Here is a 17,792-nt window from a genome sequence, read left to right on the forward strand (position 1 = left end):
GCCGGCGCTATTAAGTAGTGTTTGGTTAGGTGCCGAGAATTTTCGGTGAAGGTGGTGAGTCGAGTGCTATAGGATTTGCAAGAGCAACAGAATAATAAGAATGGTACATAGAAAGGTTGCCATCCTCTTTGATGCGGGTGTTCTATTGCAAGGTAGGGCTAGTAGGCGAAGAAGGGAACGAAGGGAAAATGTGGCGATGCAACGGAGGCTGTGATGATGCTCCGCTTTTTATAGAGCGCTGCCATACGGGTGTCACATGTTATTACATCCTAAAAAAGGCATCACACGCCATCACTATCTTCTTAACGGTTGGAGGAGTAACATCGTAGCACAAGCGAACACTACTATTTTCAATCCTAGTGTCATTACTTGGTGTGAGATCCCAAATATCATTCTCTCAAAGAATCATTGGGCATGATTATATTGTGGCTTGACCTAAGAAATTTCCGATTTGTGTCCACCCCGTATGTGGCCATGTTCGATGACGGTGAGATTGACCAACAATGTTAAAAAAACGTTACGAGGGTTTTAAAATCTAGAGATTCGGTGTCATCAACGCTGAGGAGGTGGACAAAGAATGCAAGGCAGTAGAATAGCGGGTTCAGCCTGGGCGACCGCACAGGGCCCCCAAAAGATTAGGTGGGGGGGGGGCAAATTCTACTTAGTGTATAATTAGCAGGGGTTAATTGTACTAGGTGAAACTAAGTAGCAGCGTTTACTCTCCCCTTCTCAGACAGTAGTCACTCTCCCCACCACCTCTCTCGCTCTCTCGCTTTTCCCATGCTTCTCTGTCTCTTTCTCTCTGTGCTCAATCTCCGTTTATTTGTTGCCTCACACAACTCCTCAATCACTGTGAAGATCAGTTCATTCCCTCCTGATTTTCCTCCTATCAACTAAGGCACGATTTTCTCAAAACAATCTACTTGGTGGCCCCCTCCACTCTCATCTATTTATCCTTTGTTTCTTCATAGGCTCAGATGCAATTTTGTAATACCCAAAAATGAACAAGTCTAGATAGACCGCGAGATCCGTGAGGAGTGCAATTTTTTACTTCTTCATCCGTTGCTCAGATGGCTGATCGGAGACCACGGGTGCGAAGATTTCATCGAGATGATCTTGTTTTGCTAAATAACGTTCCGTTTGGACACCCCCAATGACTTCGTAGTAAGCCCAATAAACTTAGACAGTTAGATATGAGAGAAAAAGAAAGACCAAGGGACCGCTCACCACCTCGATCCCCACCCATTCCGCACGACACCACACCCGTCTCCACCCAAACACTAGACCTCGCCACCGCCTCTCGCCACCCCGGCCACCGACCCGTCCTATTGCTGCCATCCCATTTGCAGCCGGTCTGGCCCGCTACCGCCTCATCCACAGCCGGTCCGACTGTAGCTGCCCTCGCCGAGCTCATTATCGCATGCCGATCACCCACAGTGACGTGCTTGGCTGCCGCTGCTTGGCTATCGCCGATGGAAGCTGCCGCCTAGAGAGGAGGCCAAGCAATGAGGTCGGCTAAAGGCTAGGGGCAAGGAAGGAAGGGAGGAGGAGGAGGAGGAGGAAGAAGAAGAAGAGGAAGAAGAAGAAGAAGAAGAAGAAGAAGTTACTACAATAAATTTGGTCTACTATGACGAAAATTATGGTGACGAATGATGTAATTGTCATAGCTAGTTATAATCTATGACATTAACATATGTGTTGCCATAATTTATGATGCTAAATTACATTTTTTTTTAAGTTTTTGTGATCGTTACAAAATTGTTTTACAATTTGTGACAATTTTTTTGGTCATAGTTAAAGTATTTTCTATGATAAAATAGATACTGTTACACAATTTTTGTTATATACAGGGGAGGTTACTTTCCCCATTCTTCAGTCCCCTAGACATGGCCTAAATTTTCAGCACCATTCCTATTTTTTCCTGGCCCAATTCGAATGCAACATTGGCTGGCCCGTGTCGTGTATCCTAACATGGATCTCTTGTCTCTCCCTCAGCCAAAGGCTAGGGGCAAGAAGAAGAAGAAAAAGGAGGAGGATTTTGGGAGTTTACTAATTCCATTGTTGATATGACTTTCTTTCTGTAAACGTGACTTCTACTTAGTACTTAGATGCTTGTGGATAATTGGGTATATTTGACTCCACTGTCAGATTGGTGTTTCGGCCGATCCATTGTGTGCAACAACTTAATTTTGAAATTGAGGTTTAACCACAACAAATTAGACCATAAGACTAAAATAAAAGTCATAGGCCTCGTCAATAGCTTTCCGACGGTATTAGTCTTTTTTTTTTTTGTTAAGTGGTTAGGGAGTAATTGATAAAATGGTGTTGTTTCCCGACAAGAGTTAGTTCGCACATCGTTGCTTTGTTCTTTGGTCTTCGACTTCATTAGAGGAAGTTCTAGCTCGACGCCTTGCAAGCAAAGTGGTAGATGTTTCTCCATCATTTTTGACATTGCCATGTATACGGGGTTTTCAGGTGTAGGGGTGTGTCTTCTTTTTCTTATGTTGTTACGTCATCTTGGTGTTAATTTTGCGTTTGTTCATGTGGTGTCGCTTTGGGTCGCAGCTAGTGCTCGCCATCCATATGTTGAAAGTTTTGTTTTATTTATGCATGAAGCATGTCATGCATTGAAAGTTTGGTAGCCGCACCTAGCTGCGATTGTACTGGTACATCATCGTATGTTACTTAGAATGGGCATGGTGCACGCCCATATGTTACTCACGAAGGTGTAAGGGTGAATAAGAACATGGCATGTAAATACTATTTTGATCGCATCAATGTCATACTTATGTTGTAAGAAAGTCTTTAATATTGCTTTTAGATGATGTTGTTGTGATGAATCAAGATGGATGATGATAACTTATTGATGTTGTCACTCTATCATGCTTAGACATGTTATTAGATGTTGTTAATAAAACCGGTTTGGAACCTTTACTAAAGATGAATGCTTAATTAACTGTAGATAAATAGCTTTTTAAAGCAATTTGTTTACTGAGATTTTTTTTTTAATTTTACCCTTGTTATCTTTCTAGGTGCACATTAAGATGATAGTGAGCATGCGTGATAGGTAGTTGCACGCCATATACACAAGTATCTCTATCTTTTGTTTAGACTTATTGTGTTGTCAGTTGGCAACTCTTACTTTTTTTTTTATGTATGATTGACCCGTTGTGACTTGGTTATATGATTGAGTCATGCCACTCGTTTGCTAGGATATTTAATGATGTTAGTATGATATATATATATATATATATATATATATATATATATATATATATATGGCACTGCTATTCTTAGCGCTGCGCTAAAAATAGCTATTTAACACCATAACAACCCAACCCCGTCAACCGGTCCCGCACCCGTAAAAAACATCCCGTAACCGTAATTTCCAATTTCGAGACCGTAAAAACCATTCCGCAACCGTAAATTCCAATTTATCCAGACCATAAAATGCATATATTTAACATCCTAACAAACCAACCCCGTCAACCAGTCCCACACTCGTAAAAAACATCCCGCAACCGTAAATTCCAATTTATCGAGACCGTAAAAACGACTCTTGACAATAAAAACTACACAATTTTTATTGTCAAGAGTCGTTTTTGCGACTACAGAAGCCAATTTTTAATGGTTGCGGCATGGTTTTTACAGTCATACGTATTTTACGGTCTCGATAAATTAGAATTTACGGTTGCGGAATGGTTTTTATGGTCATACGCATTTTACGGTCTTGATAAATTGGAATTTACGACTGCGGGATGTTTTTATGGGTGCATGACAGCTTGACGATATTGGTGTTAAATAGCTATTTTTAGCGGAGGGAGTAGAATAGAGTGTGTGAGTGTGTGTGTGCGCGCGCGCGCGCGTGTGTGTGTGTCTATATATATATATATATATATATATATATATATATATATATATATGAAAACTAATCTGTACTCCCGGGAGTACATACCTCCTACTATGATATACCACATAAATGAACTGGATATACTCCTTTGTCACTATAAGTATACTTATATACTCATTCTAAGATACTCCAATGTGAACTACATGAAAAAATAGAAAAGAAGTCCATCAATTTTATTAGATTTTGATAATACCTTTGTATTTGTACATAAAATATAATACACTCAAAAAATATGTGCAAACCATAAAAAAACTATACATACCACTTGGATGATCTTATATACTCACATACTTCATATACATACTATTTATCACATGAGATATTCCCTATGTAATGAGATACGTATGTGAGAGTACATACTACCAGGAGTACTATATATATATATATATATATATATATATATATATATATATATATATATATATTAATCTCTTTGTGTGTGTTGATACTAGTTATACCTCTAGTTTCAGATGATGTGCTGTCATATTTTTAAGGTTTAGCGGTCTTGTAGGTTAGTTTGATATCACTCCGAACTTGTGGTGGTTCTTTTATTTTTTTATCTTGTGTTCTGATCTCATTCTGCTCTTTTTTTTTTTTGGCATGGGGCTATGCTTCCCCAATAAGTTGCTGAGGCCAAGGTGTGTGCGGGGTGTGCAATCCGAGCAGTGCCAGGGCCTCACGGTCTATGGACTCTAGGTTTTTGCAACTTGGCACTGTGTAAGGCTCAAGCACGGTTGCTTCTTTTATTGCCTTTTTTTTTTAGATAAAGGGAGTTTTATTTCATCAAACCAATGAAATTATCCCGACCTCTTCATCACAAAATGAATTTAGTTGTTCATTATTACAAATGACACAACCAAAAGGTATGCAGCAAACATCTAAGATGTTAGGAAATTTAACAAATAGGATATGTTCATTTTAAACACTTAATATATTGCTAAACCTCTATCCGAACTTAGCGAAGATATCCATCATTATGATCTCCAATTGACGACATCTTACCCTCATATTCTCTTGGTCCTCCCTCCTCTTCTAAAGTAATGCCTAAAAACGAGTCCAATGTATGACCCTGTAGATAACCTGCATAGGAGTTAACTAGATCGGACGGTAGGGTTGTGCTCGCCGGTGCACGAGGAAGGTGAAAGTGCCTAGAGGGAGGGTGAATAGGCTTTTCTGAAAATTAAAACTAAAAACAACGGATTAAAACTGCCGGATATTCCGGTGAAGTCCGGATACTCCGGTATGGTCCGGAGTATCCGGTCTAGTCCGGAGTCTCCGGCCTAACAGAAAATTTCAGAATAAATGTGAACTAAAGATAACAGCTAGAATCTGAGAGTTACACTAGGTCTACTAAATATCACAAAGATAGAATAACACTGATACTAGCAAGATTGTCACTAAAGCAATTTAAATGACAAGCTACCAAATCCACACGATAAAGTAAATTTCACAAATAAGAACACGTGAATTTATCTCGGAGTTCGGCCACCTCACAAAGAAGTACCTACGTCTCCGTTGAGGAGCTCACAAAGAGCCGGGTCTTCTCCAACCCTATCCTCTTCTAGCGACCACCAAGATCAAGCTAGAAATTCTTACTCAATATGAAGATGCTTACAAACTTCTCGAGGCACACCACAAGTTTTGGGTGCTCTTCGGGCGACTCATTTTCTTCTAGAAGCCCAAAGCTTCAAGAGAGATGATCGCAGTAGATGCTCGATGAAGAACTCAATGCTCAAGTGGCTTGAACCCTCTCCGAATACACACTCTTAAATTTGTGCAAACTTTGCTCTAGAGATGATCGGAGGGGCTTTGAATGCTCTTAAAGTGCTCAAGAGGTCTCTAGTTTTCCAGCCACAGCAAGCTCTAAATGCTATGGAGAGAAGGGGCATTTATAGCACTCTCTCACAGACTAGCCGTTACTGTTTTTATCAGAGCTTACCGGAGTATCCGGTGTACACCGGAGTATCCGGTGTACACCGGAGTCTCCGGTCCTAATTCCAAAAACGGCGTCAGAACGGTCACCGAACGTGTCAGAACTAGCCGTCAGTTCTGTTTAATTACCGGAGTCTCCGGTGAACACCGGAGTCTCCGGTCCTGACAGATTTTCCAAAACGACTAAGTCCGGAGACTAGCCGGACCCTCCGGCATCTCCAGGTACCGGAGTATCCGGTGAACACCGGAGACTCCGGTCTTTCTTTTCTTTTACCAAAAAGATTAAATGCTAACCGAAAGTCTCTGCCGGAGTCTACCTCGGAGACTCCGGCTGCACAAAAAAACATTTTACCGGAGTATCCGGTGAACACCGGAGACTCCGATCCTTTTTTTCTTAAAAAGAATAAACCGTAACCGAGACTCTCTGCCGGAGGCTATCTCGGAGACTCCGGCCGAACACTGAGTACCGGAGTATCCGGTGAACACCGGAGACTCTGGACTCTGAAGATTTTCAGAAAGAGTTTCGTGTTCGTGAGTGAATATGTCTCTCAACTGGGTGATTCTAAAGGATCTCTTGAGCATTAAGACACTAACCAAGCAAACAAATCCATCCATCTAAAAATATATCTATCCTAGACTCAATTTCAAAAATAAAATGAATGAAAACCCTATCTAATATCCTTCGTTGATTCTTCATTTATTTCGGCGGGCGTCAAACATCATTTAACTTCACAACTAATACTTAAACCTGTTCAACACTCGAAAAGCATGTTAGTTCTTTAATCGTCTTGTCATCAATAAGACAAAACCCACTTCGGGGGCCTAGATGCACTTTCAGAAGGGCCATCAATGGGAGGCGCACCGTCGTCCGTTGTATTGTGCGCATCCCCGCTGGTCTCCTAGCGGATTTGCGTCGCCGGCATGCTCGGTGCGGGATCTACGGTTTAGGGCATCGTCGCGGAAGGTCGACGGCTCCCAATCGTCGTCGCCGGCGGAGGCTTGGCTCCACTCGTCGCCTCCTCGGTGGGGGTTGAACCCGCTGGGGGCCTAACCCGCTGTGGGCACGCAAGGGTTGGGTTCGGGGGTTGATCCGGTGGCTCGGCAGGTGGGGGCGGCGAATCAGTGACGATAGCACGAGAGCGAGGAAGAGGCGAGGCGGCGCGTGAGCGAGCGAAGAAGAAGAATGTGGCAACGGCGATTTCTGGGAGGGGATCGATTAGGAGGAGAGGTAGTCAATAGGTGGAGGAAGACGCCAGGGGGGGGGAGGCAAAGGGCAGATGACGATGCTTCGTGCGGGCGCGGCCGGACGATGATCCTTCGTGCGGTCGTCCGACTGTTGGCTGACGATACACCCATTAGAGCTGTTTTAAGTAGGAGAGATATGTTGGTGTTGTCAAAAACCTTATTATTCCGGCTAAGACAAATTACTCAACAAATGGTTACGGCTCCTACCAAAATTTGTTTCTCTAGTCCCATATTTATTCCACTTAACCGTGAACCAAACATGTTAGATACTTGAACTATTCTCCAAAAGAAACTTGAACTATTCTCCAAAAGAAACTTGAACTATTCTCCAAATGAACTTGGCAAAATTACAATCGAAGAAAAGATGTTAAATAGTACCACAGGTCGCCTTGGTCTAGCCGCATGTATGAGTTGTCGTCGACGCTGTTAGGGCTACCGTCGGTGACAAGGATCGCCCAAATTATCTGTTCTAGTAGGCAGAAGATTGACGTCCGAGTCATGGAGCTCAATGATATCGCATGGCCGAAGAGCACTTGTTGCTCATCCTGCTCTTGTGATCGATTGGCCGATTAGGGTAGAGAGCATAATGTGTTGAAGTATAATTGTAATAGAGACAATAGAGTCGAAGTAGAGAATGAATCTCATGTTCTCAGTCATTGATCTAGATGTACATATATACAAAGTGAATGAGCATCCGTCTGTTAAGAGACATCCCTGTCCAACAGACAGGTGCAATCGTCATTGGCGGTTGCTTTGATCATTAGGTTCGTAACTACATCAGCTCGCTGCACCGTTCTCCATCTTGCGCCTTTTCCTGCCAGACAAACATAGATACCTTGCATGTTACAACTTAGAATAGGCAATTGGCTGGAAGCACTAAGGATTTCTAGTCAGGATCCATACCTTCTCTGAAAATGGTTTTGCGTCAGTTTAACAGTATCGTCAAGAGGATTGCCACCTTTCCATCCCTCCTTTGGATCTTGCTCCAGTGACCCATTTGTTTGATGAGCTGGAGACTGAACAGGGGGAGGACGCATACATAACAATTGGGCATATTAGTAAACCGGATATCTCTCGCATAATCATGTAGCAAAATTATGCCCTGATGAACTAGGTGGAACATGAGGGCAGGGCAAGTTTAGCATGCTCAATTTGACATCAGACTACGAGACAAGACATCAGAAGTGCACTGTTAGTAACAGAAGGCTTAAAGACTTACGCTTCTTGCATTTTGATGGCGTAATAAATCTTCAGATAGGTTCCGTCTTCTCACTTTCTCATTGAGCTGAATAAGCATGTTGTCTTCATCAGTTGGGCAAATTCTGCAAAGCTGGAAGAACAAATTAATTGATCAGACAAGTGGAGGTTTCTGAGGTGAACAGGCATGCCAACTCAAGGAATTTACAAACATCTAAGCACCAAGCAAGGCAGACTAGACAGCATCTCTAATGTCCATCACATAATGAACTTAGATTACCTGCTTGATAACTAGACTTATCAGCTTATCTAGAGTAAACAGTATATATGATCCCGGCCCAAGGAAATTCAGGCAGTACTCCTCAAATTTGGAATTGTCAGTAGATCTATCAATCAGCTTAAAGAGTTCCTCCTGAAACCTGCCGCAGTCAATGGGGAAAAAAAGTTAAAAGTTAGAACCAACTATTTCATTATGGGCCGCGAATAATTATGCTCAGATAGAGATAGGTAGGAATCCTGGACATTACTCTGCATATAAATCACAGGTGCGTGAACCTCTCGGGAGAGCTTTAGCACTTGCTTCTCTTGAAAGAACCTTAGCGACTAGTAGTCTCTCATACAAAATCTGTCATACAAGGGAAATAAAGAACTTGCAATGTGAACAATAGATATAAAGGTTGGACAGTTTATCCAAAACAAAATATGGTGCTGCAGATTGCTTCTAGTGCAAACCTCATTCCTTCATAAAATAGGCATTAGTATTGGCATTGAAATGCAGAGTATTCATTACCATTTCCGTTAACTTGCCAACCGAAATAAAAGCATGGTTCCTGTAACAAGATAAAAAGCTGAAATACCTGGTTAAGCCTGCAGAGCACAACCAGAGAACAACAAGGTATGCCGCCTTTTACATCACGCAGTTCAGCTATTCTTTTGGAATATGCTAAACTGCCCATTTCAACATTGGAGCCTTCTCTTGATTCGTGATGCACTTCAGATTTATTACCATGGTCACAAATACTATGACCTTGGCACTGAAAACTCGACACATCTCCATTGGGAGCAGCAACATCATTCCCAAGCCCAAGCATGGAGTCCAACTCGATGTTTTCGATATCTGGTATGAATTCACCCTCCTCAATCTCTGCCTTACAACCATCGTGTATAGAAGTAGACTTATTAGACGTGTTTCCAAGACATCCACCTCTCTGAAATGAAAAGTAACAGAAAACAGGTTATCTTTACTTCACAAGCACACTGTAGTGTTCAGGACAAAAATAAAAATATTTCTGCAAGTTTGAAATCTAAATGATTCTGAAGAGCGTAACACTGTATATTTAAATATATATTTACACCTTTGAAGATAAAGGAAAATTATTAGCAAGCAAAGCATTAGGGATGCTCCTGAGAAAAGTTCTGCTGAGACCACAACGTTCACAAGCTTCTTTGGGAGCTACAGTTCCATTCAACTCTGGCATTTTACAACTAACAGAAACAAATGGCTGAACTAATTTTGTCCAAATCATCACCGGCTTATGTTCAGAAGGACACCATGTCTTGAATGCATAACAAACTATGCTGTGTATGTCCTCATGGATGTGAAGATTGCTATGATCAAGTAAACCTTCAGAAATCAAACGAGATTGCTTGTTGCAAGCAGAAGAAAGATGTTTATCTCCATCATTCAACCTTGTCATATTGATTTCTTTGGCTTCAGCAAGCAAAGCTGCAAGTGACACATACATAAGAAATGACAAACGTTAAAAAAGTGTAAAAGCTTCGATTGAGTCAAGGAAAATCAGCTTCACGAGTACTTAGTACTAATTATAAGTATTTTGTTGCACAGATTTGAAGTACCTTTTGGGCTCATCCTCCTATTGTCCAATTGTTTGAAGGAGGAGCTGCGATGATCAAGTGATCTGTAGTAATTATAGGAAATAATACTTGAGCATGTTTTATTCAAAGATGACCGTGCCTCTGACAAATCTTCTATCTTCTGATTTAAACGATAATGCAGAAGTGCAAGAGTTCCACTGGTACTATCAGTCTCCGACAGAGCATCAAGCATGTCGAGGCCACGATCATCATATAACTGTTCAATGCACCTTCTATGTAAGGCTTTGCCCAAGTCAAAAACAAAGGAAAAGCAACAACAATTAGTCAACTGAAGAAAAAGATTGGCTCCAAATATTCTGCATGGTATAACATTCTTACGAGTTAAATGCTCTTGAATTTTCATGTCGCTGTCAACACGGTCTTGGAGATTTCTAATAAAGTCAGCAGTTGCTATGAAGCGCTGCAACAGCATGTCACTCTCAAACCTAAAAAAATAACATTATGAATTATCTTTAAAAAAGTACACTACAAAAAACCATTAACCATTCACTATCCAGTGAGCAAGCAAATGTCACTGGTACCTAAAAAGGCTGAACAAATAGTCATCGGGTACTTACATGTCATCTTCACACTTGAAAATGTTTTCTTCATATAGATTTTTAGTTCTGAATTTAAAGCAATCCTCACGCCCAGAGGTAACAGAAACCAATGTGTCGTTAAAAATCGACCTTCCCAGTTCAGTCCGGTAACTTGATTGAAGTGTTATGCACTGAGATTGAGAACGGTTATGTAAGAATTGGTTGTCAATGATTTTATATGAGAAGACCATTAGTTTGTAGGAATTTACATTCTCCGGTAGAAGGTGATATCTAGGAGTGCAAGGTGTGCAAATATTGAGATCCACTTTGGGGGGTAAATCGTTTGCTCTTGAGGGACTCCAATCTGGCAAAGGATCCATCTTGTCCCCCTCATCCTCTTCTGCATGAAGTGATTCTCCATTACCTATCAGAGATGAGTAAACAGGACTTCAACACAGTGGGTCTACTCAATAAGTAAAACTTCAGAAGCTATTAAGTTCCCAGCATGATCCGAATATCTATCATGTTATATATCAACAAAGAAGACAAAGAAAAGTGTACTTATATGAAAACTAAGACCCCTAACTGTTGGGAAATGATTGTGCTCAGAGCACCATGTTGTGCTATTTGAACTGTATGGCCTCCTTAAGATGCTTTAGGTATCAGGATACAAATCAATAATGGAGCATATCAAAGGACCTGCTTGTCTTCAGAGCAGAATGAAGAGAACTTTGGCATACCTCCCTTTCTAGGCATTCGAACAGAGTAAGGGATCCTCTGAGTTGGTTCCTGCCTGAAACTGAACTCTACGCTTTTAGGGTTTTGGTCGTGGTGATACTCAGGTTGAGACACTTTATTCATGATATTGGTTGCTTTCACTCGGATACCATCCAAGCTATGAGTGGCATCTGGAGTAAAGCTTAAAACCGCCTGAACGGGAAAATTGATGAAATGATGATGCCATCTAAGCTCATAAGTAATAACAGAAAAGGAAAATGACTGCCAGTTTACTGAAAAGAAAATGTTTCTATTCATGTTGGTCAGTAAACAACAAAGATATATGAAGTGAAAAACAAATAACGTTATTAGCCCTAGGGTGTTAGATATGAACTGCATGTAGTCTCGGCTGTATGGCAAATAATGACAGATGCAATGCATTACCTTGACTGCAGGACTAGTCTTTGGACTTCTGCAGGATTGCTCATTTGGTAGAGGCAACCTTAGGTGAGGAGGCAGATAAGTTTTGAAGATTTCTATAAACTCGGGACACTGATGCATGACTCTCTTCACCTACAACAAAATGATTGTGAATCGACTTTTGCATGAAATCATTATTAAGAAATTGTTGAATAATAAGCACCTTGTTGTAAACATCTTCAACGGTCATGGTCCTTGTGGTCCCAAACTGGCACAGGGTGGTCAGTAAATCATTATAATCTTCATTTGATATATAAGGGGATGCCTGCAGACACAAAGTAAGCAACAAGTGAACAACCATGGGCACCAAGCAAGCACCCAAACATGGAGCAACTATGTAGTTTAATTTCTCCACACATCACCTTCACTTTCGCAAGGAAAGATACTGGATTCGGTACAAGCTGCAGGTCGTCGTGGAAGGGATCACGCGCTTCGAGGAAGTGATGGAAACTGTTTAGGAGCCGAGTCCGGTCAACAAACACTTCTGACAGAATCTCTTCGCATTTTTCGACCGTGATTCCGCCATCAGGATTTGAACTGCTACAGAAGATAACAAGGTTAGAGCATAATCACAATTCAAAAGGATGGTTCAGAGAGTGCTAAATAGGACGTGATTGATGGAGATGAGGATCGACCATTGTTCCACAATCTCTTGTACGGTCTTGATGAGGTAACTGTATGCGTAGTCGCCGAGTTCCTCCTTAGCAAGGATGAGGAACCGCACGGACTCCATGCTGTGCGTCTCCAGCGCCCTTTTGAGCCGATCGTTGTCACCACGGGGCTCGTCGGGAGGCGCCATTTTCTGGATCATCCGCGAGGAATCTACCGGTGCAGCAAATATGCAAACACCTGCAGTGCACAACTATATGGATTGATGGTATGAATTATGATCTAGGACTGGGGAGTACAAAACCCTACAGATTCCCCTGATAGCCACACTCGCCAATCAATTCCGCCCTAGGACGAACAACACCACGGCGTGGACGGATTAAACACGAGATGCGCAGCCGATTCCACGAGGCGTTCGCGTTCGCGAAATCGGTCTGCCTTGGTGCTCGCGGGGGAGGGATATAGAGATCGGAGAAGTCCAACCTGCCGGAGTACGGGTGAACGGCGTCGGCGCTTGGGGTTGGTGAAGCGGATGGAGAGGGCGAGCGGCGGAGCCCTAGCTTCTGGGACCTAGCCCGCCGGAGAGGCGACGCGGGCGAGGCAAGAGCGTATTTTTTTAAGCGAGTTGGTGTTGGGTTCGGTGCGGGTCGACGCGTGGACTGGACCCAATTATATTTATATTTACAAAGGTGTCTTGTCTTATTCTTCGTCTTCTTTTAAGAGGTAGTTCATTTCTCTTATTTAATATTTATTTTTTATTTGCTATATGATTTTGTACATATTCTTCACATATGAATTTTAATATAAATAAGTGGTTTTGATAAGCTATGTGTTCACATGCTCTAGTGAATTTTACATTGTTCTAGCGGGCGAAGCTCTGTTGTAACAGCTCTTTGGGCTATATACTTAAAACAATCGAATAACGGCTTTTACATGACTTAGTCATTCAAGCATGTTAACTACTCTCTTTGTTCAGAAATAGATAGACATATTTTTTAAGCATAGCCTTCAAAGTTAGATTTTAACTAAAATTTTCTCACAAAATATATCATTTATAATTACGAAACCTATATAGCGTAAAATTATTTTAAATTGTAAATTTAGTTATATATTTTTTATATACTAGACGTACTTATAATTTGACTAAATATTAGTTAAAACATATCAAATTTGACTTTAAAAAAAAGTATATACTATTTATGAATTGAGAGAGTAATTGAGACCGAAGTTGGATAAAGAGATACAAAGGAGAGGAATACCCATCGATGCAAGAACATGAATTTTGTACGTGAACCCTTCTGTTTCTATAGAGGTACGGTCCGGGGATAAAGTAAGTGAAGTGGTTGGATTTTGCGGGCTGTTCGAACCACTCTGGATGCAACTCCAAAAGCCGAACGAGATCGAAGAAGAGTCAAGACCGGGCTCCTGATAGAATATAGATTGTTTAACCGATCCATTCCGGATCGATCGAAATGATACGGAAGATGTAACATGGCAAAAGGACAGAAAACACGATTCATTTGAATAACCCGGTGACCTAGCAATAAGCACTTAAATAATGCAGTGCAATTCGAGTGTAACAGATTGTTTATCATTTCGAGGAAGGAAAGGAAACGTCAAATCCCATTTTGGTCCAACTTGCGCACCGAAGACCGTACCCCAACTCCCAGCGTCCACTGGGCCTCCTCCCGGCGTGTCAATGGCGTCCGGTGAAGCACGCGCTCTGGCACCACGGCTATCCACGACCTTCCGGGAGTCCACCCGTTGCTCTCGCCGTCGCGCTACGAACGGAGCTTGTCGTGCCGGTGTCTCTCTTCCCCTCGCTGCTGCGTCGCCGGCGAGTGTATCCTTACCTCGCCGACTCTGCTTCGTCTGATCCCGGGAGATTAGACGAAGCCTCCTGTACCATGGTCTCCGTCGATTAATGTCTGTGCTGTGGTCTGGTGACTACTACTGCTTGAGCTGTTGATGACGGTTAGAGTGAGGGATTTGGGGATTAAGACTTGGTCTACTGTGTCACAGCCTCACAGGCCGGGAGGGATTAGCTCCATGTTGGAGGAGCGGGATTGGAGAGGACGGGACGTTGAGAGAGGAGGGACCATCTGTTAGCGCAGAACTAATGAGAGAGAGGGAGATTAAGACCTTTAAACTTGTGACTATTTAATGAAGATGCTGGATGCTGAGAGAGGAGGGACCATCTGTTAGCGTAGAATTAACCTTTGAGTAGTGGAGATTAGAACCTTTAAAGTTGTGACTGTTGTTATGCTTCTGTGACCACCGAGGTGCAAGATTACTGTCGCTGGTACGGGGTGAATTATTGTGATGCAGTTTCTCTATGTTCGCAGTTTCCAATACAGTGCCACTTTATAGGTCAATCGGTGCAATACAGAGCTGTTGTTTTATGCATAGTACTGCATTTCTTTAGAATAGATAAGTTAGTTGGCATGACAATAATTCACGAAGAATATCTTTAGAATACTGGAATACACGAAGAATATCTTTAGAATGCTGTTTTGTGAGACATGATATTAACTCTTCACTGCAACACAGACTTCATATGAAACTATGCGTTTTGTATAAAAGTTTAATTAGATTGATATGAGAGCACTGAAGTACCTTCAAGGATTATAAAATGACTGTCAAGGATAGTTCATAGCCAAAAGCCTAAACAATAACACTCTTGGTTTTATTTTCTTCTAATACCGCATTTACATGGCACACAAAGTTCCAGACCACCACTGGTTTCTGTAATCCTCTACTGCTCTGACCATTTCATTAGATGATGGTCTCTCCGTCACATTTCTTCATCTGCTCATTTGCAGCCTTGCTCTCACCAGCCTCTTTCATCTTTGCCTTGAGGAACTCAAGGAGATCCCGGAGTACAACATCACTGTTGTCGTTCCTCATTAGAACCTCAGCGACCTCCGCCGGTGAGACCATTACCTCCTTCATCAGCTGTTCAATTTCTGGATACATGGCATGATTCTCAACTGAGTGGTAGTTCCTAGCCAGAATTCGGAACGACTCTGGGGTGCAGTATCCCATGTGGATGTGCATATCCATCCTGCCAGGCCGCAGTAGTGCTGGGTCCAGTCGCTCCCTGTAATTTGTGGTGAACACGATGATCCTCTCCTCCCCACTTGTCGACCACAGACCATCGACGAGGTTGAGCAGCCCAGACAGTGTCACCTGTCGAGTAAAATTCCCATCAGCGTTGCATTGGTAAGGAATCGAAGCTGTCAAATCAACGAATCACAAATATGCATGGATAACGACATTCCAGATGATAACTTGTAACCTTGTTATCACTTTCTTCTCCTGCATGACTGGGCTTGGCACGCTTCTCGCCTTCCTCCCGCTGCTGGAGCTCGATGCCACAGTCAATGTCTTCAACCACAAGGATGGATCGGTTGCTCATCCCAATAAGAAGCCTCCGGAGGTCCGAGTTGCATTTGACCTCGGTGAGTTCAAGATCGTATATGTCAAACTTGAGGTAATTCGCCATTGCAGCGATGAGACTGGACTTGCCGGTCCCAGGTGGACCGTAGAGAAGGTACCCGCGTTTCCATGCCCTGCCGATCCTCTTGTAGTAGTCCTTCCTCCTGACAAACCTCTCGAGGTCATCCACCACGGACTGCTTCAGCTTGTGGTCCATGGCGAGCGTGTCGAAGGTGGATGGGTGGCGGAGGTCGACTGCAGTCCAGGCGTCGTACTCAACCATGTGCATCTTGAGGTTCCTGTGCTGGTCCTCGATGGCCTTGGCGATGGCGACGACGAACGGGAGGTACGAGTTGAGTGCCTTCTCCTTGTGCTTCTTGTGGAAGCTGACCTCGAAGGACTTGATCTGGGGGCGGCGGCCTCTGCCCTTGGCGCCATGGCCGCCGTAGGCGCTGGTGGTGCCGGCGGCGGCCCGGGGGGTGCTGTCACGGGAGATGAGGCTCCATGTGTATTCGACGCCGTCGTGGACGTCGACCATCTCCTCGCCCTGCTCCATGCTGACCATGATGCCCTGGGCCTCGTCGACGCGGCTGACTCGGAGGCGCGGCATGTCGGTGCTGATCCGGGAGGCGAGGTAGGCGCGCACGGCGTCGTAGATCTGGTTGGTGGAGAGGCCCTCGGCCTCGTCGATGACGAGGGTGTGGCGCGAGGAGACGCGGGAGCGCAGGAAACGTACCCCCACGTAGAGCAGGTCCCGCAGCTCGCAGGGGAGCAGCTCGTTCACCACGCTGCGCACCACAATCGCCGTCGCCGCCACCGAAGCAGCCATCGTGATGTACTTGTCGTAGTTTCCGCTGGACGACATAATGGCCTCTCCTCCTGCAGCTGCGACGGTAGCGATGGTTGTAGCGGCAGGGGGGATGTGTTCGCTTTGGAGGCGCCAGGTGTTGAAAGCTAGGGCAACGAATCAGCGATGGGTTTTTAAACGTCTCTCTCTCTGTCTTTTTTTATTATGTACGGACTCTATTATTTTTATAGGTATATGATATACTTTTTCTTCTGTCGTACAATTACTTTGGGTTGAGATTCGCGTCGGCAGTTGAAAAAAAAATAAGAAATTAAATGTATAGATATATATATAGAAAGATGTACCAATAAGATAATCCATGCGTTATGTGGAATTGCATTTTGCGAACTAAAGAGAGATTGGAGTGGACAATGAAAACAACCCATGGGCCACGCATACTAGAAGCCTACTTCCAATTAGGCCCAAAATTAGGTTGCTTGAATTATCTCGTCTACATGCATATGATGAATACCGAAGTTCCAAAGACCTTCGTACACAGGTTGGTTGAATTATCTCGTTGCGTGCATGTGTGTTGTTTTATTTATTTATTTATTTATTTAGAAACAACCCTTTAACCCGATATTTATTAGAGGTCTTAATAAGGGGTGCAAGACGGCGATTCGGCTCCATCCTGAGCTTTACCACCGCGATCCATACGTGAATGTGTTTGAGTATATGTGTGTTGCTTATCTCATTTTCAAAGCATCTGAAACGCTGTCTAGTAGAGTACTAGCTTTTGTAGCATGCTGAGATACAGGCCAGATAAGCCGCCCACGCGCAACTTCCATATTTCTGTTAGGAAGCTTCTACAGACGTTGGAAATCCCGAATACAGATAGATACGAGGATCCTCTTTTTTCCGACGAATGGGAGCTCGGCCATTCTTGTATTGTACGCATTCCGAGTTCCCGATAAAGGAGCGGCTAGTTAGCGCATATATATATATATATATATATATATATATATATATATATATGTATGTATGTATGTATGTATGCACTCTA

General features: G+C 43.0%; 2 protein-coding genes across 7 annotated transcripts; both read right to left on the bottom strand.

Moving 5' to 3' along the window:
• Positions 1–7,715: 7,715 nt before the first annotated feature.
• On the bottom strand, positions 7,716–13,158 carry LOC133885002 (paired amphipathic helix protein Sin3-like 6). Of its 6 annotated transcripts, none has more exons than XM_062324628.1 (17): positions 12,988–13,158; positions 12,677–12,744; positions 12,258–12,389; positions 12,059–12,160; positions 11,860–11,988; positions 11,439–11,628; positions 10,968–11,122; positions 10,738–10,889; positions 10,499–10,605; positions 10,142–10,402; positions 9,640–10,010; positions 9,142–9,492; positions 8,812–8,909; positions 8,565–8,703; positions 8,307–8,417; positions 7,991–8,103; positions 7,716–7,901 (listed from the first exon to the last, which is right to left on the bottom strand). In XM_062324628.1, exons 2-17 carry the CDS (start codon positions 12,704–12,706, stop codon positions 7,865–7,867), a joined length of 2,478 nt encoding a protein of 825 aa, XP_062180612.1. In that variant the 5' UTR covers positions 12,707–12,744; positions 12,988–13,158; the 3' UTR covers positions 7,716–7,864. The 6 variants fall into 6 exon arrangements, 5 of the variants coding, with proteins under 5 accessions (XP_062180612.1, XP_062180610.1, XP_062180611.1 ...); XM_062324626.1 differs by having other exon boundaries at positions 12,258–12,432; positions 12,531–12,744; XM_062324627.1 differs by having other exon boundaries at positions 9,814–10,010; positions 12,258–12,435; positions 12,531–12,744.
• Positions 13,159–14,984: 1,826 nt separating this feature from the next.
• LOC133884238 (AAA-ATPase At3g50940-like) lies at positions 14,985–17,259 on the bottom strand. Its single transcript, XM_062323588.1, has 2 exons — positions 15,803–17,259; positions 14,985–15,693 (listed from the first exon to the last, which is right to left on the bottom strand). Exons 1-2 carry the CDS (start codon positions 16,805–16,807, stop codon positions 15,280–15,282), a joined length of 1,419 nt encoding a protein of 472 aa, XP_062179572.1. The 5' UTR covers positions 16,808–17,259; the 3' UTR covers positions 14,985–15,279.
• Positions 17,260–17,792: the final 533 nt, after the last annotated feature.

Source organism: Phragmites australis, chromosome 11 (genome assembly GCF_958298935.1).
Source record: "Phragmites australis chromosome 11, lpPhrAust1.1, whole genome shotgun sequence".
Lineage (NCBI taxonomy): Eukaryota > Viridiplantae > Streptophyta > Magnoliopsida > Poales > Poaceae > Phragmites > Phragmites australis.